A 23,972-nucleotide genomic window follows, 5' to 3' on the forward strand; every position below is an offset into this window, starting at 1 on the left:
TTGATACATTTGAAAAATAATACCAACAATTTTCACCTTTTAAAGTTTTGTGATTGGTTTCTGGATCTCTAATTTTACAGAACTGAGCAATCATATTACATACATCATGATTCATTTTGATGAAATTTGCAAATTTTTGCCATTTTAAATGGGCAACTTCAATAAGGTTTGTTCAAATGAGTTTGGCAATTCATATAAACTGCCTTGGAAATTAATGTGAAGTTAAATTTTCTCTCTCCATCTGCAGGAGCTTAGAATCTAAGCTAATGTCTGCTTGAAAATGTGACTCGTGTCATCTCCTTCCCTAATTCAAAGGACCCGTAAAAAAATTGTCCAGGGAGATGAAATTACGGGATCATGAAATCAGAGAATTGAAAGGGACCTTATGGGTCATCTAGTACAACATGCTCATTTTTAGAGATGAAGCTGATTTTAGAGAGGAAAAGTAATTTGGCCAGGATAAATGTAAGGAGCAGAGATGAAATTCGAATGCAGAGCCTCTGCTACCAGATCCAACATTCTTTCCACAATAATATTCATAATGATTTCCTATATCCCAGTCACATCTGGTCCCAAAGGATCCAGATATTTTAGGTTGTGTTTCATTTACTGTATCATCTAATAAGTGATTGGATAATTATAAGCCAAGCTTCCTTCAGGCACACAAGTAGTTTCTAAATCAGGGCTTGTGGTATATAGGTGGAAAAAGGTACAGAGTCATTCTAAATTTCTTTTTTAGAAGGCTTTAATTTTATTCTACTGTGGAACAGATGAAAATCTGTTCGGAATACTCACCAAGGTCCCTTCCATATTTCCCTCTGAATTTTTTTTCCTTAATTTCCCTTCCCTCCCCCCCAAAAAAATCTTAGGGGTAATAACTGGGATAAGGAGAAAAAGATGGAAACAGGGAAGGTTAGGGAGTAAGGCAGGAGGCAGGAGGTAGCAAAAAAAAAAAAATTATTTCCTTTCCCCTCCACAAACAAAAAAAACAGTCTATTTAGGTTCCAAATCTATTCAAACCCCTGCCTAGTCTAATGAGCATGCTGTCAACCAAGATCCAAATTAAATGCTTGCTGATTGATTAAGCTTCCATTTTAACTTTTATTTTAAAAAGAACATAAAAAAATGTTTAAGCAAAGGCATAAAAATGATTTATCTCTTAGTGAGTTAGCAGAACCAGAAAGTAAATCTTTCCTTATTCATTTTTGTGTATTAGCAAAAAAACAAGTATTTTATATTTCATCTTTAAAAAGTCAAAATATCCCTTAAAGTGGTGCATTTGAGAGAAGGAAACAAACTTGAAGACTTGTCTTTAATACTGAATTTTCTCTTGACTTTTAGGGGAACACAACATTAACATGTTGTTGAAAGCCCACATGTTTTCTTTTGGTATGAATTACCCTCTGTGATACCTAGAGTACTCTCCATATACCAATGGGCAGCTGACTTCCAAATTATGAATCACTTTATACAATAAATATTTATTAGCATGAACTAGAAGACAAAGGGGAAAGTTTGATTTGTATGGTAACTATTTTAATGATTAATCAACTGCTAATGTTCAAAGTAATGGGAAGGAAATTCCATCCTGTAAATATTTTCCAAATATGGATACTAAATTATATTGAGTTAAAATCAAAAGTATCATCCCCTTTTGAATTACAATATTGCAGTTAGCCACATTTTCCATGCCCAGAATGACTTGAGAGTTTAAAGTTCATTGCTTATTTAAATTACTAACAGTTTACTGACACGAGAGAGAGAATTACTCAGGAAATTAGGAAAACTTAATAGAGCAAATGGTATTTTTTAAAAAATATTTCTAGTTAATTATCAAATTATTATTGCAGTTTGGTGGAAAAAGTACAGAACTTGAGTTTGAGTGGCTGCCCTCAATTCCTAACTATGCTGCTTTCTACCTACATGGCATTTGGCAAGTCAGTTAACCTCCAAGGATTTCAGCTTCTTCATTTATAAAACGAGGGGGTTGGAAGAGATTATTTCAAAGATTCCTTCCCACTCCAACATTCTATGATTGTACATAAAATCAAGGTACTCACTGTTCAGGGAATTATATCTCTGTTGAAAAGTCATAGCACTCAAATACACTTGGATTTGTTTCTTTGTTTCTCTAGGGGAACCAACTGGTATAAATCATTTGCATCGAAAATAACACAAGCTCTGGAGTCAGAAAAGGTAGATTCACATTGATGCTGTCTACCTTGGACAAAGGTAGAAGTAGTTCCTCATTGATAAAATGCAATTCGACTATATGATTTCTTAGGTTCCTTTAATGAGGTTAACAGCCTTTGGACTTGATCAAATGGAAGAGAAAAAAAAAACCTATATAACAAATATTCAGTGGTTGCCTGTTGCCTATGAGAGAAAAATTCAAACTCCTAATCCCATTACTCCCAAATATGAATAAATCTGAACTAAAGTTCTAGCAATACAGATTACTTTCTGACCCTGCTATTGTTATTTTCACTGCCTAGGACCATCTTCTTCTCAATGTTCTGCTTTCTCTAAGCTTCACCTCTCAAAAGTCTATCTTTAAAGTCAGCTCAAAGGCCACCTTCAACCTGCTTTTCTAGCATTATTTCGTATCCCTCTCCATCATGAATTCTATGTCTCAACCCAGCTGTACTATTAGCAGTTCCTGAAAGCATTCACAAAGCCCTACTTGATTTGCCAATTGAATCCTCCCAGGATCCCAAAAGAAGTGAATGTTAGATTGAATTGAATTAGAATTTAAAAGGGACTAAATGGAAAGTGTCACTATAGGTTCAAAAAATCAATGTCACAAATACAAGATAGTTACATTCTAATTCAGGTGAAAATGAACTACAAACTTAGTAAGTCAATAATGTGATATGACAACCTTCAAAGCTAATGTGCAGAACTACTGTAGTCAGACCTGATCGAATCCTATCTGGAGATTTGTGTTTAGTTCTAGAGACCACATTTAGGAAAGATAAGCTTTGGAGCATCCAGAGTAAGGTAACTAGTGTGAAGATCCTTAATATAAGGTTAAAAAATTTCAGAGTTTAGTGTAGAAAAAAAAGGTCTAGTGGGATATGATAAGGTATCCCCAATAGTTGAAGGCCTATCATATAGAAACAGAATTAGACATGCTGTTTGACTTTGGCAGACAAAATTAGGAGCAAAGGAAAAATTTTTTTTTTAAAAAGATGCAAATTTGGGTTTGATAAAAGAAAGGATTTCCTTACAATTAGAGTTAAGCAGAAGTTAAATGGGACATCTCAGTGTTTTTTCTTCACTAGAGGACTTCCAGAAAAGGCTAGATGACCACTTGTTGAGTATATTATAATAGGGAATCCTGATCCTTATCTTGATGGGGTAAGAGCTGAACAATGTGATTTCTAAAGTACCTCTCAATACTGAGATTCTATAGTTGTGCTATAATAACCTCTCTGATCATCCTATGTAGAAGTACTCTCTCCCTACTCTTAAATTCTTAAAGTACTTACATTTCCATGTTCTTATCAAACCTTTTTTTTCTCCTACTAAAAATTCAAAAGTCCTTGAAAGTATAGAAACCGTCTTAGCCAATTTCACATCTCCCATAGAATCTAGCCAAGTGCACAGCTCAAGTGCTCAATAAATATTTGGTGAACAGATTAATGATGGAGCTCAGAAGACTCCTAAAATGTAGAAGAGAACCAGATACACCCAGAAGAAAGACCACCGAAGTGGCTGAAGAACTGAAAAGAATACATGCTTGTGCTTCCCTTCACATCTGACCAGTGTGGAACACACCTACTAATTATGTACTAATGAAAGGACAGCAGGTGAAGCTTTTGGTGAAACACCCAAAGTGTTCAGGTAGAGGAATAAGACAGAGAGGACCTCCGAACCCTTTACCTTAGTGGATTTAGAACTGAGATATTGTGATCCTCTTCTTCTTTTTGCAATTCCCTAGTCTCTCACCCACATAGACTAAGGGATCCTGGGTGCTATGAAAGAAAGAGAAGGCAACTGGGGAGAAGTGAGGCGGGAGAGGGCAGGAAAGGGAGAGGGGGTGGTATTTATAGCATAATTATCATAGAGACACAGAAACTGAAGACAGACGACAGGGACAGGACAGAGACAGATTTATATTTGCATAAGAAGCATACCTCCTGATATCCCCAAAGACAGACAGACAGGCAGACGTAGAGAGTGACAGACAGGGGGGACAGGACACACTTGCGTGTTTGAAATCATTCATACCCCCAAATCCAGGACGCAGTCTGTTGTCATAACCATCGAGCAAACTGTCCAGGATGCGGGTGAAATTCTCTGGACGCAATTTCTCCTCCTTTTTGATATCTCCTGGGGGTTCGTTTAAACTGCACCACAAAATCAACAAAAAAACAACCAAAATGTAGGAAAGACAGAAAATCAGAATTGAGAGAGGGAGAGGGAGAGGGAATGCTCAATTGATTTTCAAGGGTCAAAACCCTTCACCTGAAGCATCACTGGGAGAGGCTGGGGGTGGAGGAGGGAGAGGGAGCGGGGAGGAGGGAAATTGATCCAGGGAGGGACGGAGAGAAAAGGCAACGGTCAGCCAAGGCGCTCTCCCTCCCTCTCCCCACCTGCACACCCAGGCTCTGTCCTCCCCAGCCCCTTCCCCAGTCCCAAGGCTGGCTCGGGCCGGAGTCCGCCGCGCACGGTGGGCGCTGCGAAGTCCCCGGGGCGCAGGCCCCTCGGGCCACCCTGCACCCCACGCCCCCGGGCCTCTGGGGAGTACTCACCAAGCCGCCAGGCACAGGAAGTGCAAGAGGGTAAAACTGACCCCGGAGGACATCGTAGTTCCTGGCTCCTTCTTGGTAGAAACCATCTTTGCAACATGCCATACTTTAAGCCTGTTCACGTTTTCCGTCTCGCAGATGCCTAGTCCGGGGAGCGGAGAGATCACCCAGCGGTTGGCACCCGCGCGGGCACACACGCACACTCGCGCTCACACTCACTCTCTGCCACACTCACCCAGCGCGCTCATCACAGGAGGAGCAAGTGTGCCGGCGGGGGGCTGGGGTGCGGGTGGGAGGGGAGGCAGGACCCGATTCTAATCCAAGCCTTCGCGAAGAAAAGCTGACATGGGCAGAGCCGGGGGCCCACCTCGGCACCCCTCCCACTCCTTCCCCCCACGGTCCAGCCTGCGCAAGTTTGTCTGAACCTTCAACTCCGGGCAGGAAAAAGGGGAACGTCCTCCACCCCCACCCCTATTCTAAGCTCTTCTCTCATCCCACCCCCATCCCACCCCCACACACACCTCCATTAATCCTCTTCCCCCAAGAGCTCGATTTTGATTTGGCCAAGGAAACGTAGGGTATTTGAGGACTCCTCTTTTTTTCTCAGGGCAAAAAAAAAGGGGGACGGGGGGCGGGGTCCTTCTGTTTCCCCCAATTCCCCCCTCCTCCGCTTCATCCCCCCCCCCCGAAACCAAATCAACGGAGAAGATTCAGGGACCGAAACTACGGATCTCCCGTCTTCAAAAATTTGGGGAGAGGGGCGAGGAGCCAGCTGTTGGTAAGGGGTTAAATCCCACGGAACGGACCCCAACCTCTGACTAGAAAACAACCTCCAGCTGCACTCTCTCCGGCTAAGACAAGTGCTTTCTTAAAACTTAATTCCTTCGCTAATACTCCTCCCCTCCCCAGCTGTCCCCTTCCATCCTTTACGTCCCTCCCCCACCATGACTTTCACCATCACCACCCCCCCAGTCCAACCCCCGGGCCCGGGGGCCTCCGGAGGCACATGAAAGGGGACGCCTACTGAAAATTACTTTGACTTCTTTGCAACCCTCTTCCAGAATGACGCACGGTCGCTTTCAGACCTCCCCTTCAGTTTTATTCTCTAAAAAAGAAGGGGGAAAAAAAAGACGAAGGTTCTTTGGCTAGATTCTAACTGCTCTCGAAAGTTTAAAAATAAAGTGGAAATAAAACGAATACCTGTTCTGCTACTGTGTGAGTTCTGTTTGCTCTCGGATTTAAAACTAGGTAAGGGAAACCGTGGAGCCGGAAGAGCAGGTCATAGACAAATCAGGATGGTTTCAATGGCCCTGTGGCTGCTGGGCTAAAAATAAAGTACACAGCCACCCAAATCTATATAAAATAGTTAATTGCTCTGATTTGCTGGAAACATCAAAAACAGAAAGAAAAAAAGGGGAAGAGGAAGAGGTCCTGTGGCTTCCTCCTTTGCTTATGCATGTGTTGCTTTTCCTAAGGTGAAGCCTGATTTGATGACCCAAATAATTTTCATGATGCAAGGTCTGTGGGATCATGCCCCAATTAATGTGCCCTGTTTAAGGGGCTTTTGTAGGTAGATGTAGAAACATACTCAGTTAGAGCCTGTTTTTTCTTCTCATTGGGAAGGAGAGCATGAAGTGCAAACAATCCCTCCCAATCAGCATTTCCCACTCCCCCCCCCTACCTTCAGATTTTACTAGAAATCATATTTTAATCGGAACAGAAGTGAGTGCAAGGGATAATGTTGTAAAAAATGATCCTGGCATGGATTCTGTCAATAAAAAGTTATTTAAAAATTAAAAAAAAAATCTTCAATGTGAAGTCCATTAAAAAAAAGAAAAAGAAATCATATTTTACAGATTCTCCAAGATAATAGGCAATCTATAAATGTTTATTTAATAGAAGCGATGAATTTTAATGTGAAAATTCAAACCCAGTCTAATGAAGAAGTTGACAGACTGTCTTGAAAAGAATTGTATATTGGATAGTTTCTTCAGAGTCTTCCTTCCATGGCTAAAATGTTCCGAATTGCCATCTGCTTGAAATTTGATTATATTTTACTTATTTTCTCAAAATATTATTCAATATTTTCTTTTATAACAAGCCAAATGTCAATGTATTTTTGCTAAACCCCTGTATCGAGAAAGCTAAGGAAATGAAAAATAAACTAGAAAAATTACGAAATGGTCTCTGAGGATAGAGTTCTAGTTTTTTATAGTTAAAGCAACCTATCAGATGTCCTTTTAAGAAGCCATTTCCATTCTTTCACTTAATTTCTATACTCCTTTTTGTTCTATTGAATCTTTATCACAAAGTACCAAATCTGAGCTCTGGAAGGAACCTTAAACAACAATTTCAACCAACTCATATGCAAAAGAACTCTAATATACCTGACAAATGGGTGGCTCCCACCTCTCTAAGCTACCCTCTCCACTTTAAGGGGACTTTAATTGTTAGCAAGGTGTTCCTTTGTTTGTTTGTTTGTTTTCCCTGACATCAGGTCTAAATTGGCTTCTTTGCAATTTTCACTAATTGCTGCAGGTTCTGCTCTCTAGAGCCAAAACAGAATAAATAAAAGGTCTTTCCCCTTCACATAAAAGAAACTCTCATACATGAAGAAGTCGTTACATCCTTCATGAGTCTTCCCCAGACCATACATGCTCAATTTCTTCAATCAATACTCATTTGACTAAAGACCATTCATTATCCTGATTGCCTGTGGAATCAAATCCCTTAAATCAAGCCAAGAATTGAACATAATATCCCAGACAAAGTTTGTCAAGGGACACTATCACCTCCCTATTCCTGGAAGCTATTTCACTTTTAATACAGTCCAATATCTAATTACTTGTTTTTTGTTTGTTTGTTTTAGCTTCTATATCACAAGACAGACTCTTACATAGTTTACACTCCAATAAAACCTCCATTTGTTTTCCCCTGGAATAATTGGTTTCCAATTATGTATTTCCCATCTTATGCACAGGGGAGTTGATTTTTTGTACTCAAGTAGAAAACTTTACATTTATCCCCAAATAATTCTATCTTCTTGGATTACCTAATGCTCTAACCTGTCAAAAATCCTATTTAATTCTGTCATCCAATGTTTAAGCTATATCTCACAATTTTATCATCTATAAACTGACTGAGCTTTCTGTGTTTCCAAGTCATTGATCAAAAAAGCAAATAGCACAGAATCAAAACCAAAATCCTTTGGGATTCTACTAGAAGTTTCCTGATAAATTGACATTGAACAATTAATTATTTTTTTAAGTCCAACCACCAAAGTAGTACTGAATTCATTTAATTATATTTTAACCTCATCTATATTTCTATACCTTTGCCATAAGAAAACCATGAGATATTTTACCAGAAGTTTTGGTAAAATCTAAGTAAATTAAATCCACAGGATAAATGTTTAACAAGATACAGTGAAAATGTGTTTGCATTAACAATGAAAGTGATTTTTTAAAAAGAAAGATAAATGCTACATGGATAATCAAGATGATATAGATTCGTTCTTGCAATTTATTTTTTTATAAGCATTCCTAGGTTGACACCGATCTATTGGCATTGTCCTTCCACAAACAGCATGAATTTCTGAGTTAACTACATAGGGATTGATATGAGATAAATATTGTATCCTTAAAACTGAACCATCATTGAATTCTGGTACATTGGGGCAAATCCAGTTGAGTTAATAATTATAGCCCAGAGTACCATTTTCCTTCTTTCCTACAATTCAGCTGAAGTGAAAACAAATAAAAATATTCAGAGAAATAACACTCCCGCTTTCAGAGAATTAAGGTCCCTGAAGGGCCTTACCTAATAATAGCAAGTGGGTGAAACAATGCATTTCAGGCTGCTACCCATCCCTGATGGTACTCTTCTGCCTGAGACTACATCTGACTTGGAATAACAAATTTCAATGAATTCCATTCATGCTTGTTTCTCCTCCACGAACTGTTGTACCTGTCATTCCCCACTTCTTTCCTTCTCCCTCCTTTTATAAAGGACAACCTCAGAAAGGAAGGAGCCTCAACCCCCTCCCATGTTCACATGTTGAATAAAAGTACCAGTCATTTCACCTTGGCTACAGAACTGCCTAGTAACTGATGGATTTGAACTAACATCCATGATTTGGACCTAATTACTACCATATTCTAACTAATGAAGATAATTCAAACAAATATTTTGAACTATGTATAATACAAAGTTACAGAGTCATAAAAACAATTCTGCATCTCTCAATTCACTATTATCTGGTTGATCTTGTTATTCTTTTTAGTAAAATTAGATTATAACCCCTCCATATCTTCTTATTTCATGTGAAACTTGCCCTGTTAATTGTCCATTGAGGAATAGCCCAAATGCACTGCCTTCCTGTAAGTTTAAGTTCCTATTAGTTAGAAAACAGACCAATCATTCAAGCTGCCATCAGTTATTTGCCACTTGTTACATGACTAGTCTATTTCTTCCATCTAATCCTCCTTCCCTTACATGCATTTTCTAAAATTCCTAGGAGGAAAAAAGGGAACAAGTCTTTATTAAGTGAATTATTTTCTAAGCACTGGGCTGAGCAATTCAAAATATTAAATCATTTGATCCTTAAAACAATCCTGGGAGGTAGGTGTTATTATTGTTTCCATTCTACAGATAAGGAAACTGAGGTAAACTAAGCTTACATGCTTGCCCAGAATCATACAGCTAGTAAGTGTCTGAGATTATCTGTGAACTCAGGAGTTCCTGACTCTAAACCCTGATCACTATCCACTGTGTCACTCGAGTCAGTACAAATACCTTGGACAGCATTCAAGTGTCAGTTTCCCCTCTTAAGAAACATTCAGTCAAGAAATAAACCCCTTTAAAACAATTTATTAGTACTTTATTTTCCCCAATTACCTCTAAAGACAATTTTAACATTGTTAAATAAACTGTATAGCTCCACATTTTATTTCTTCCTTCTTTCTCCCTAAGACAGTAAGCAATTTAACATAGGTTATATATGAAGCAATTTTTCAAGAGAGAAGCATTTGATTTTCACAACTATGTGAGGAAGGTGCTTATTCTCATTTAGAAATTATCCTAAATTTAAAGACAAGGAATTCAAGATAGAGAAAGATTAAGTGGCATTCCCAGAGTCACCAAACAATGTCTGTACGAAGATCTGAACTAAAGTTTCCTGAATCTAAATTCAGTGTTTTCTCCACAACCATCAATAATCAACCAAACAAGAAGCATTTATTAAACGCCTACTCTTTGTCAGGGATTATGCTACATGACACAGATGCAAAGAGAAAAATATAATATATATTCAATGAGAATAAGCACTATATCCTCAAGGGGTTTACATTCTATCAGAGGAGACATATAGATAGATAAATAATAAATAGATGGATATATATATATACTATATATAACATATATTGCAATCTTCTTCTCATCCCCAGTTGTGCTTTCTCCATCTCATTACCTGCACAAATCATTTTGCATTTATTTTTATATTGCCTATATTAACACATATCAATATATAATATACTAATATATTATATATCATAACATATACTACATATCTCTATAAATCTATATTATTTATCTCTTTATATGTCTCCTTTTATAAGTTTTTACAGATTCTTTCACCTTAAATTCCATCCCATAATTATGAATTTGCCTCTCTCCAATTCTCCTTGTCACTGCTTCCTCTCCCAATTTCTCCAATCGTGAGACTAATAATTTTTAATCTGAAATTTTACATAGACTCAGTTGATTTAGATTTATGATGCCAAAAGATTGATCACTAATTCAGGAATCTTTGATGTTTTCAAATAGTTCCATTTGGAGTTTGGAATAAAAAACATGGCAATTTAGATCAACAACTCAGAAAATGTTTTTAAGGGTTTTATACCATCAGAGGATGGTACAGGATATATCTCTTTGTGTGTGAATAGCAAGAATATTTTTCTTGTTATTTATATTGTAACATGATTTAATTTAATGTTTTTGTTATTCAACTTATTTGTTTCTCATCTAGTTTTGGCTAAAGAATGCACTGGCTGGAGTTCATACTTTTGCCTACATAACTGGTTACTCACAAAATTCTATCTGAGACCTGGGAATTGCAACCGGTGCCACAAATATGAACTATTTCATAACCCTGAAATATTAGTCTAATGAAAATTATGCACGTTATGCTTTATTTCTTGTTATCAATTTTTATCAGTTATTTTAATGCCTCAAGAACTTCTTCAATTCAATCTGGCTTATAGTTACTACACTAAAACTCTGGGCTTTAAAGCCCATGTACTTCATGCCCAAAACAGTCAAAAAAAAGACCATTTTCATAATTTCTATCTTTAAATAATATACACAATTGTTTTAATAGTTTTTTTTTCTTGGTTAACCTGGAGATCAGTCAATCAGTTTGCTAGTGGTCTGGTTAGAAATAGGATAGAATCTTACTAATCAGTAAATAAGGTCCGGCGTTCAAATCCTGACTCAACTACATATCAAGAGACCTCTTGAGGTCTCAGTATCCTTATTTGTAAAATGAAAAGATCATATTAAAGGATCTCAAAGGTCTTCAGCTTTCAATTCAGATATATTAAAATAATTCATCTATAACATTCTTCTACTATCACACACCATATAACCTGATCATAATTCTTCCTCAGCCCTAACTCCAGAGTTTGAGAATCTATTGAACTATAGAATTATCATCAGCAATAGAGTTGTTACGAGAACTCAAACCCTCTGGCTCCCAGTCAGGAATACTAATATTTCTGCACTGGAATAAAAGATTCCAATGGAAATCTTCTACATTTCTCCCGTATTTTGGATTTTTTTCTACCTTCCATATATACAAAGAGAGAGAGGGAATTCACTTTATGAATCTCTGAATTTCCTAACTTTCATTAATTCCTTAAGAGAAAGAGCCCAGTACTCAGATTCCAGAAACCAAGGTTTGAGTCCAAACTCCATCTCTTATTAATTGTGTTATTTTGAGTAAATTATTTAACTTCTATGAATCTCAGTTTTCCTCATTTCTTAGATAGAAATATCTGTATTAGTTATCTACACTATAACTTGACAGAGTTGTTGTGAAGATCAAATAACATGATGCATGTAAATCATTTGTTATCAATAAGGTATAATATAAATTTAATTTGGCATTACTCATTTAATTCTTTCATTCAATAGATTGGGTTTTTTTAAACACAATTTTGTGTAAAAGATTATGTTGGAAACACACTAAAAATCACATTTGGTGGTAAACTAACATGAGATTTTGTGTTACTTCTATATTAAAAAGGAATCATTATTCCATTGACTGAAAAGGCAGAAAAGACACCCATTTGGGGGTAAAGTCTAGGCAGAAAGGAAGATTTAACATCACAGTTTCGTGGACAAGTAATTGAAAAAAGGAAACTCAGTTTATGTGGCATAAATATATGAAAAAAAAGCAGCTTGTGTAATGGCTAATGTGCTAGAGAGAAAGCTAGGAAAGCTTTTTTTTTTCCCCCAAATCCTACTTCTAGCACTTCTCATTTGTGGGTAGTCATTAACCTCTACATCCCAGGAAGTGAACTTCTTAAATGAAGCAATAATGCCTTCATTTTTGTCATCATATTCTCATGACTTAACACAAAACTTAATATGCAGGAAAGGCTTAATAAATAAATAAAAATTTGGTAGTTAAGACAAATTTCCTTCTAAATTGGTGGTATTCCCATGTGCTCATTGATGTAAAATATATTAATTGATAAATTTATCTTATTGTAAATTTAGTTACTATTTTGGTCAAATTGCCTAAATTGTTTAAATCAAAATTATTATTTTTCTAAGATTTTTTTCTAATTAGAATCATTATTTTTCTAGTAAATAAATTTTATTTTTTATTATTTTAAAACTATTTTTTCTAATAAATAAAGGTGCGTACACACACATACACACTAATCTGCAAAACCAGATTTGGTCTGTAATCTTCTACACTAGGATGTTTCTTTTATTTTTCTGTAGCCTTTCATATATTTATTGAATATTAGCCTTCAGAAAAAACATGGGAGAAGTGCAGGGAAAGACTTTATATTGCTTTGTAATGTTGTTGAAAGTTTAGATAGGTAGCCAAGGCAGTTTATAAATATATATATAGGATTAATCAGGATGCTTCAACTGCACATTCATTTGCCATGTAACTGAACAGTCTAGTTTTTAGAGTTGAACTTGAATTTCTGGTCAGCAAGGCTAAATATGTCAAGATGTTAATATACTTAATTCTCAGAAGATGGAGAGCCAAATTGCTCTTCGTTACCATCTGGTGGTTACTGCACAGATAGACAATACTACCACTCTGAAAAGAAGTTAAAGACATTTGGAATTATTTCTAACAAGAAGATGAACTTCTGGATGCCGCGAGTGACCAATGAACTGGAAATATTGGAAGGCAAAGAGAATTAAGAGCAGAGAAAGACCAATTCAGTTTACCAGGCGGGGTTTTCAGGTACTGCAAGGAAAGATATCAATGCTTATTTGAAGCAATTTAAAATTGCAATAATTACAATTTATAATCCTGTAACTTGCAAAATAGCAACTGATCTCTTGTTATCTTTCACCAGGATTTAACTACCCAAAAAAAGTGTTTTGCATTTAAAATGGGCATTGATTGGTGGAATTTCTGGTTAATTTTATGAATCCCCCTGGTATTTTTGATGAGACCATAAGATTAGATATTTGTCTTTTGGGCATCTCCTGCAGATGTTGACATATGTGTTAGTACTTTTCTGAGAGGAAGGAAGGAACTTGTCTAATTTATTCCCAGTCACTGGATTGCCCCCAACAGGATTGTCAGTTTAGTACTGGGGGAAGAATTCTTGTTGAAAGAGCTAAATCTCTCTTTATCTCATAGTCTGTAGCAATGAATGATGAAATATCTCAGCTTGCCTCTCCTTGTTGCATATTTTTCTTGGATTTCCAGAATGTAGGGAAGCAAGAAGGGATGAAGGATTTCTTCCTTCCCTTCTCACCCAGGAGATTTATAGCTGTGCACGGGAAATGGTTTTTGTATTTCCATTTCCTTGTCACCTCCTTTTGCATTTTTTTCTTTTTTTTAAACACAAACCCAAGGTTAGGGTTCCTGAAAAAAATGTCCATGTCCAGTGTATATAGCAGCAATCACAAAATTAATAGAATTCTTTCTGAGGAATATGGCACTAATAAATATGTACTTAGCCTAAGAAGAGAGATCCTGAGAGCAGATTTTCCTAGCATTAAGAGTTCAGTGTGCATTCCCAAGGTATTGAATGTCAATAGTTCTTGAGTTCAATCATATGGGAAGTGACTTCCTAGAGAAAGAATATTTCCACAATATCCTTCTCAGAAGGAAAAGGTTCAGCAGTGGTTTGACCTATATCTGAAGGACTAAAACCATGTAGTCTTTGCAAACTCCTCACTTGCCACGAGTTGCTTGGACATTTCAATTTTAATTTGAAGGTGGATTATTTCTTTGGCATCCTCCCCTTGTCCCCAACTTATTCCTTTCTCCCAAGTGTACTTATCTTCCAGGAAGAATTTAATGAACTAATTTGAGTGCTTCATGTTTCTGTATTTAATAAACTCGTAGGAATCATTTGTGCCTTATGCATTTTCTGTGGTGAACGAAATAAAATTTATACCATACTTGACATAAATATTGCATAATGAATATCTATATTGGACTTAGAGACCCACATTTGAGGAAACTTAGACATAAGCTATGCTTTATTTTGGAGATTTACCCAGAATAAAACTTGGAGATGGAGACAAAAAGGCCCAAAAAGAAATCATCGATTCCTTTAGTGTCAGAGCCCAAAATCAAAATCTGATATGATCATAGAAAAATATTATGTCAGATTTGCCTAAGTTTTTATTATTTGATATATGTAGGTTATAATCCAGTATCCAATTCAGTTCTGCAAACTGATTTTAAATTATATAGCATCCTGTTTTTCAAGCATAAGATACAGACATATAATCTATAGGGTCATCTTTGTATGCTGAAAATATGTGTACTAAATTGGTTCTTATCCAGACTTTAGACACAATTCCAGTCAAAAAAAAAAATCTCGAGATAATAAGAACTAATGGTCCCTTAATAACTCTAGATAATTTCTTAGCCTGCAAGAATCACTTATTGATTGCATAGATAGATGCATAAATGAATTAAATTCATATGTTAAATTGGCAAAATGAACATATAAATTAATATCTTAGAAAATAATACAATAAATATATTTGAATAATCTAGTTTATTTGCATAAAATAATCTAAATTAGGGTTCATTTATTATTAACCTTTTCATTCAACCAAAGAAGCCATAGTTTAATTTTTCATTTTGTATTTACTTAAGGATTATATCTTCATTTCTTCCTGACTGCATTCCTCCTAACTTCTCAATTCAACTCAATAAACACTTATTAAGTGTTCACTATGTGCCAGCACCGTGCAATGTTCTGGGGATGCAAATAAGAAAAAAAACAACATACACAATGAGGCTGGAAAGGGGGATACCAGAAGATACCCCAAAACAAAGGCATCATATTTCATGAATCTGAAAACAAAGACTGCTACAAAGAGAAGGTGAAATGAGCTCAAAATCAAAAGTCTGCTCTCTATAAAGGGAAACTTTGGAAGGAGTTTAGTGCTTTCCTCTCCAGAGAAGAAAAGATGATGAAGGAAGTGGGACAATGTTTACTGAGACTGAAAAACAACATGATTATGAAATCTGAAGTGATCATCTACCATCAAGATCTCCATCCAAGGCTCTCCTTAACTCTCTACAATATGACATATAACTACACCATTCATCAGAAATAATTTTCTAGATAATGATAAATGTTGGAGGGAATGAAAGAACATTAGGACTCTAATGTATTGCTGATGGAAGCTCTAAAATAATCCAACCATTCCGGAGAGCAATCTGGAACTGGAACTATGTCCAAATGGATGTCAAACTGTAAATAATCTTTGATCCAGCAGTGCCGTTACTGGGTCTGTATCCCAAAGACATTATAAAGGGGGGTGGGGAAGGACCCACATGTGCAAAAATATTTATAGCAGCTCTTTTTGTGGTAGCAAAGAACTGGAAACTGAGTAGGTGCCCATCAATTGGGGAATGGCCGAAGTTGTGGTATATGAAGGCAATGGAATATTATTGTTCTTTAAAAAATGATGAACAAGCTAATTTTAGAAAGGCCTGGGAAAATTTACATGAACTGATGCTGAGAGAATCATGCAAAATCAGGAACACATTGTATACAATGACAGCAAGAATGTGTGATGATCAACTATGAAAGACTTGGTTCTTAGTGGTTCAGTGATCCAAGGCAATCCTAATAGACTTTGGACAGAAAAGACCATCTGCACCCAGAAAAAGAACTAGGGAGACTGAATGTAAATCAATACATGCTATGTTCACTTCTTTTTTCTGTTTTTTTTAATATCTCCCATAGTTTTTTCCTTTTGCTCGGATTTTTTTTTCTCCCAACATGATTCATAAAGCAATGTGTCTTAAAAATAAACAAATTTACAATTAAAAAAAAAGGAATTTTTTTTAAAAAGTTAACAAAAAACTCTTGATTGTCAAAGCCACTGGCCTTTTCTTATTGCCCTTTTTTTGACCTCCTTATAGGTTTGGACCTTGTTAGTCATTTTCTCCTCGACGCTCTCTTCCCTCTCTGTTTTTTGGATACTGTTCTCTTCTGGTCCTCCTCCTATGTACCTGGCTGCTCCTTCTTGGTCTTTTCTATTGGCGTTTCACTTAGGTATTCTCACTAGTGATGGGCTCTTTCCTGGGCCTTCTTTTCTTTATTATTTATTTTTTTATTTCACTTGGTTCAACAAACACTTGTTTACTCTCCCTATCCCCTTTCTATGTACTATATCTCTGGCAGTTCAATAGTCACTTTGACATTGTGTCTTGTTCTAGCACATATCTTCCTTCCTTCTTCTTAGAAAGGAACCAGTAGGAATATCCGACTTGATGCCCCATTAGGGGAATCAATATGGGAATGATGTCTCTTAGGGAATTATAATTATTATTTCACTTGATGATCTCATCAGTTCCCATGGAGTCAGTTATTATCTCAATACTGATGATTCTCAAATTTACTTATCCAGCTTTCTGCCAGCTTACACTGTCCTGTTATAGGCTAGAACTCTGAACTTGAAACAAGGTGTTAAGCCAGTGGAATTGATAAAGATAATAGTAGTTTAGTACATGTACTTAGTAGAGTTCTACAAGATTCATACCTATGATCAGAGAGCATATAAGCTTGAACAAACTCAGCCAGAATCAGAACTAGGGAAGACAGAGACTGCGGTGGTGGTCCCCTCCCAACTCCAGTGTTTTATTGTATAAATTCTTTCACTAGTTACAGTCATTTCATTTTAACTCACTTTATAAGAATCTTCAAAATTGTTCACTTACATAATGTTGATGAAAGGGAATAAACTTTTTTTTCCAATTCTACTTATTTCTCTCTACATTAATTTAAGAAATTCTTTCCTTTTAAACAATAATAATTTTTATTGATTCTTTCTGTTTCTTATATGACCATAGTCTCCCATGTATGGTATCCCCACCCCACCTACAACTCTCCTCCAGAGTCATTCCATAAAACAAATAGTGGTTTGTTTGGGTTTTGGAGAGGGGGGAAATCAGCATAATTGATCAATAGATTGAGAAATCCCCAAAACATATGTAACATAAAACATCTGTGGATCTCCCACTGCCACCAAGTTGTAGATTGGAAATGTCTTCTTGTATGTCTTCACTTGAGTCTTGCTTGATATTTATAATTTTGTTGTGTTTACTTTTGATTCTTTGGTGGGTCATGGTCCTTTCCATCTGTCTTTTGGAAATAAACTTCCTCATTCTTGAATTTTCTAAACTCACATAGTTTATGGAGCAAATGCTGTCTCTCACGTAGGACCTTCCATCTATCTTATACTGACGTCCCTCTTGTATGCAGTTCATTGCATGAATGTTACAAAATAAGAAAACTCCCTGCTCCCAAAATGAAATTCATCACAATACAGGAGGGAAAAGTCATATATAGTGGTCACAGGCTCTCTGAAGGAAGTTTCCAAGCAAATGTCATACTCATCCTCTAGGTTTCTTCAGACTCATCTGATACTGGGTCTGTAGACAAAATATTTTCATTATTGGATTTGAACCCAATAGAAAATATAGGGGAAAGAGGCTCTAAAAAGGAGCTGGTGAATGTATAGACATGGCATCTCCTGTCTACATCATAAAACACTATATCTCCCATCTCATAATCTAGAAAAACCCCCACTTTGTAGAGTTTCCCTGTTAAGGGAATTCTGGTCCTAGGTATGTTACCAACTAGATAATAACTTTGTCTCAGACTCAAAAGCCAGTATCCAGTAGAAGAACATGGTGGAACTTTTCCCTTCCTTTTCACAGAGTTCTCACAAAGACCAACATCCCAAGCAGAACTGTTCCCACTGTCACCTCCCAACAATGTCTCCCAGACTTGAAGCTCTGAGTTGCTACAACAGGACCACATGCATCAGATTGTTCCACATCACAACGCAACTTCTTCCATGCATCGCTTCCTCTCATTGTTTTCCTATCTGTGGATAAGATAATTCCAGGATGAGCAATTTTAGGATCCAGAGTGATTTCCTCATAGAATTTTGTCTTCATTGGTTTTCTCTGATTCAGGCTCAAGGGAGATTAAAGCAATCTGAAGGACTGACTACTTTGCACAGTTGTCGATTAGGCCAGAGATTCTTCAGCTCAGAAACTGTCCGGCACTCAGGACATGAAAAGTTATAGTCCCCAGATATTTGAATGTGCTTGAGGATACAGTCTTCGCAGAAATTGTGACTACAGGCTATTGCCATGGAATGTGTGAGCAACTCTAGGCGGATAGAGCACTTGAGCTCTTCTGAAATACTTGAAATAAGACATCAGGCCATGATTCTCCTGCTCTTTCTGGTCTTCTCCTTCATCTGGAGCTCCAGGTCAGTTTTATACAATAAAACACTGGAGTTGCGGGGGGGGGGGGGGGGGGTCCTAGTTCTGATTCTGCCTGAATTTGTCGGAGCTTATATGCTCTTTGATCATAGGTGTGAATCTTGTAGAACTACAGTAAGCACTAAGTACTAACTACCATTGTCTATCAATTCCACTGAATTAACACCTTGTTTCAATTCAGAGTTCTAGCCTATAACACTGTCCTCTCTTCAATCATCCACTAGATATCTCAAACTGAGTGTTCCATAAAAGTCTTAAACTCAACATGTCCAAAATGAACTAATTGAAGGTAACATTTGGTCTTTCCCAATCTGACGCCAGACTAACCTTCAGACTTATTGTATGTTATTCTCCCTCTCGCATTCTCATCCTCTACATTCTAGACAACCTAATTTCTCTGTTCTTCTCTTAACTTGGAATTTCACTTTTTTATTCTTGTACTTCACTCCCTCCGCACCTCTGCCTTTTAGAATCCAAAACTATAAAGTTAAATGCTACCTTCTACAGACGGCCTTTTTTATCTCTATTTTTAATCCTCTTCATATCCTCAAATTAAATTGAAATCATTTATATTTTAAATATTGTATGCTGCAGTAGGAAGTACACACCTAAAGGGCAGGTGTATTCTTAGTTATGGTTCTATTAGCTACTACTTTACCTGCCTATCGGAATAATTTGTGGAAAGGGAACATAACTTTATTATATCAAACTGAAAAAGTTGGCATGATCCTTAAAAACACATTAAATTCTTTCTGAAATTCTATCTTCATTACTTCAATAAATAAAGATCTGTGATATTATTGATATAAAAACACCTGCTAATTTCAACTCTATCCCCTGTGTCTTAGAATATGATCTTGGTAAAAAAAATTAGATGAAATTTTAATCATATCATCAACATGATGATGAGCTTCCAGAGAAGCTGATCCTTACGTCTTATACTCATTTCTCCCCACTTGGCAGGATCTGTCAGCACGTATATTTCTCTGATATAGTATTTAAAAATACCAGGGTCCCCTCCATGTCAGTATGCAGTGGAGTTTAGAACAACCATTCATTAATTTTGCTAATATCCTTTGGAACTTATTTGTATTTTCATTCTGTGAAAATTGAAAAAATCCACTATTCCTAAATTAGCTACTAACTGTGTAACAGAAACAGTTCTTTTTTAGATCTTAAGTTTAATTCTTTTTAAACTTCAAGGGATATTCCTATTTGTAATTTTGTTGGAATTGGCAAATAAATCCATGACCTCTTTAGCTTGATCTTCAAGGCTACACTCAAATTATATCCTTTTCAGCCTTATTATCTGAGATTGGAAAGTCCTAATGTTTTTACTCTATTTAGATAGGAAATACTTCTATCCCTTTGGCCCCCTTAATTTGTTTTTGAATTGTTTCCAGCTTGATTATATCTCCCTTAAACAAAATATACTGTAATAAGTCTGACTGTGCTAAGATTTTGCGTTAGAAGAGAATGTCAAAATATGAGTGACCTTTCTTGACCACAAAAGCAGAGGGAGCCGTGGATTTCAACATATAATTTATGGTGATTCTTAAATCCTTTCCTTTGGTTATAACCAAAAGCTCAGCCCTCATCCTGTAAACATTATTTGAATTAATAATTCTCTATTTGTATACTATACTCCCTGCCTACTCCATTTATTTTTTCCCTGAGGTATCATTCCATATTGTATCTCCTGTTAATAATGTGTCATCAAGTTAGATATTCCTACTCGTTCCTTTCTAAGGAGGAGGAAGGAAGATCTGTGCGAGAACAAGACACAAATGAGTTCATGAAGAGACTGTTGTACCTAAAGACATAGAATTTTCAGTCTTCAAAGTTGTGTCAAAGTGACTATTGAACTGCCAGAGGTATAGTACATAGAAAGGGGGTAGAGGGAGTAAGGGAGTGTTTATTCCTGTGTCAATAGATATAACTGGAGTTTCTTATTGTGTCAGCTTGCACAGAAATCACTGTCATGTATATATTTTTTAATAATAGCTTTTTATTTACAAGTTATATGCACGGGTAATTTTGCAGTATTGACAATTGCCAAACCTTTTATTCCAATTTTCCTCTCCTTCCCCCCATCCCCTCCCGTAGATGGCAGGATGACCAATACATGTTAAATATATTAGAGTATAAATTAAATACAAAATAAATATACATGTCATGTATATTTGATTGAATCAGTTTGGTATATGTATCTAAAAACATGGAGAAAATGTTTAGCATAGGACACTGCATATGATAAATAGAGGCTTAATAAATGCTTGTTTTTAATTTATTTTTGTCATTAATGATTTTACCACTTTATTTACTTATTGGCATGCTCTTTAGTTGCTGAGAAAGAAACTGAGAGAGAAATACACTCTATTTTTTTCTATTTACAGAGTATCCAATTCTTCCTTAAAATCCCTGAAAATTTCCATGCAAATTGTCTTACCAAAATCCAATTAAAAGCCAGAATGAATTTAGAGAATAAGTAAAGTTAGTTATGCTAGGATTCTTTATTAAGGAAATTGATATTTTCTGGTCCAGAGAGTGACAGAGGAAGTTGTTACTATTATTCCCTTTTTGATTCTTGTCATTTATCCTTTCTTTAACTGTTTTAAGCAGCCCTCAAAGAAGAATTAGAAAAATGTCACGATTTGGACCAAAACATGAATGAAGTTTTGGTAAAAATAACTGTGTTGAAATATTGAATTACAATATTAATTTTAAATTCAATAAATAATTTTATGAAAGAAAAAACTAAGATTAAAAATAAGTTATGAAGGAATTTTAAGCAGTAGCATTTTGCTCTGTTTGGTTGCTTCACACTGCAATTAAAGACAAAGAATTGAACAGCACCTCAAAAACCATCTAGCCAAACTTGAACAAAATCCCCACTAAATTATTTCATTTTTTTACTCACTTGCCTTTTGCAGAAGCTACCCTATTCCCCGTGCTGCACTTTACCTTCTTTTGACTTCTGCCATTTAGAATCCATAACTATAAACTTTATATGCTACCTCTACAGAAGACTTTTCTTTATATCTATTTTTTTTACTGTTCTTCCCATTCTCAAATTAAATTGATTAGTCTCTATTTGAAGACATTGGTGCTGGAAATGTTGGGATTTTCTAACCCCAAATTTTGCCATTCTATTTCTGTGTGGCTTTAAGTTCTAGGAACTTGGTTTTTAGTCATTGTTGTTGATGTTGAAACAAAATATTTCTCTCTACAAATTCTACTTTTTTATTTTAAGCATAAATGGGATGCTGACAGTTCTTTCCTGTGTTCATATGGCAAATATTTTACTACCTTTATTGGCCCATCTACAGCTCTAGACTTGGACTTAAAATCATTGTCCGCAAAGATTAGTGATAGGTATTATGTGGGTCTTAACTCTCTGAGGCCCACTTTCCTCATCAGTTGGGCTAGAGTAGTTTAAGGTGACCTCAACATGAGAAATGTCTCTCTTCTCCTGTTAGAAGTCACAAGATTTGTTCCCAAGTTAGAGAAGTTTCGGATCCATATTGTTATCCTTTGTAGTAATTATAATTCTTTACTGACTATAGGTCAGTGGGAAAGTTTGAAGGATCTACTGAGCAAAAGTCAAAACTGATTTGGGAAACAGGGGTATTACCCCCCCCCAGAGGCCCCAAAAAGTTAGAGGAGAAAGCAAACCTTCTCTGGTTTACAGGGATTACGTTCTAATTCGTAGAGTAGTCCACAATGTACAATCGTTCCGCTGAACATGAAATTCAAATTATGTTTTCTCGACAGATATAAAAATACATGAGATCTTTGAATTTCAGGGTTAGCAATCAATCAACAACTATTTATTAATTATCTATTATCTGTGAAGTAAAATTCTAGGTGCCTCAAGAACCTAAACATTCTACGGCGGGAATACGTTTCCATATATAGGGTTGAATATATCTATATATGATGATTTAGAGAAGGGGAGGGAGTTAGAGGGTTAAGAAAAGGCAGGTGTAGAAGGCAGTACTTATTTGAGCTTAGGATTCTAGTGAAGTATTCTAAAAGGGATAGGTAAGGAAGGAATGGCTTGAGGTGAACCTAGTTTAATAGAAATGAACTAGTAATGGAGTTCTAATCTGCTGCCCTACCTGGTTTCAATAGGAACAAGTCAGTCCCAGGAGAAACTCATCAATACTGCCAGTTCAAGCCTTCCTTGACCTTTCTCTCAGTCTCTTTTCTTCCTCTAGCAAAGGTGGATCTGATCTCAAAGCTTTTATTTATGGAAGATAGAAGCCGAAAATTGCTCTTCCTAGTTTCGATTCCACAGAACAAGGTACCCCATAGTGTCCTGCTGCCCTCCACCACCATCGCCAGCCCCCTGCTATCCTGCTTCCTACTATGTAATACCTCCCACTTAAGACTGTAGGTTCCTTGAGGGCAGGGACATCTTCCTTTTTATTACTTATATCCCAATAGTTTAATTAGCACATTGCCTGGCACATTATAGATAAATAACCAGTGTTTATTGGATTGGATGTATGAGGAACAGTACAGGAAGGGAATAAGCATTTACATAACTACATTAAGCTACATTTAGGTATCAGGTACTGGGTTGAGGTTTATTTAGAAATGTTTACTCTCTTTTAGTTACTTTATTTTAATTTTATTTATTTAATTAATTTAATTTATTTTACTTTAGAAACAGATTATGTGAAAGAAAATAATATTTGTTGAGGTCAGATTGTGAAGAGTTTAAACACTATACTAAAGAGATCTTATTTGATTCTACAGGTTAAAGAAATCCCCTGGAGTTTGGAGGGAAACAGACTAACATGATCAGCCCTATGCTTGAGGAAAATCACTTTAGCTACAGTATGAAAGTATATATTGGAATGGAATTAGATTTGAGGTAGGGAAGCAAATTAAAAGGGCTTTTTTCTCTGAGGCAATTGGGGTTAAGTGACTTGCCCAGGGTCACACAGCTAGGAAGTGTTAAGTGTCCCAGAACAGATTTGAACCCAGGTCCTCCTGACTTCAGGGCTGGTGCTCTATCTACTGTACCATCTCATTGCCCCTTGCAGGGGTCCTCAAACTATAGCCCATGGGCCAGATGCAGCAGCTGAGGACGTTTACTCCCTCACTCAGGTCTATGAAGTTTCTTTATTTAAAGGCCCACAAAACAAAGTTTTGGTTTTTACTATAGTCCAGCCCTC

The 23,972-nt window shown here is 36.3% G+C and overlaps 1 protein-coding gene and 1 pseudogene across 1 annotated transcript in view; both read right to left on the reverse strand.

Annotated features, from left to right (window-relative positions):
• Positions 1-5,859, reverse strand: part of GABRA4 (gamma-aminobutyric acid type A receptor subunit alpha4) — a 100,033-nt gene extending 94,174 nt beyond the window's left edge. Inside the window, exons 1-3 of the mRNA XM_051964173.1 lie at positions 4,990-5,859; positions 4,758-4,896; positions 4,234-4,352 (exon numbers count right to left, since the gene is read on the reverse strand). Coding sequence (XP_051820133.1) covers positions 4,234-4,352; positions 4,758-4,896; positions 4,990-5,002 — 271 coding nt within the window. The 5' untranslated portion in view covers positions 5,003-5,859. The remainder of the gene's footprint in view (positions 1-4,233; positions 4,353-4,757; positions 4,897-4,989) is intronic.
• A 12,031-nt stretch (positions 5,860-17,890) lies between these two features.
• Positions 17,891-18,728, reverse strand: LOC127541003 (E3 ubiquitin-protein ligase TRIM39-like; annotated as a pseudogene).
• Positions 18,729-23,972: the final 5,244 nt, after the last annotated feature.

The sequence above is a fragment of the Antechinus flavipes genome, chromosome 6 (assembly GCF_016432865.1).
Source record: "Antechinus flavipes isolate AdamAnt ecotype Samford, QLD, Australia chromosome 6, AdamAnt_v2, whole genome shotgun sequence".
In the NCBI taxonomy this organism is placed as follows: domain Eukaryota; kingdom Metazoa; phylum Chordata; class Mammalia; order Dasyuromorphia; family Dasyuridae; genus Antechinus; species Antechinus flavipes.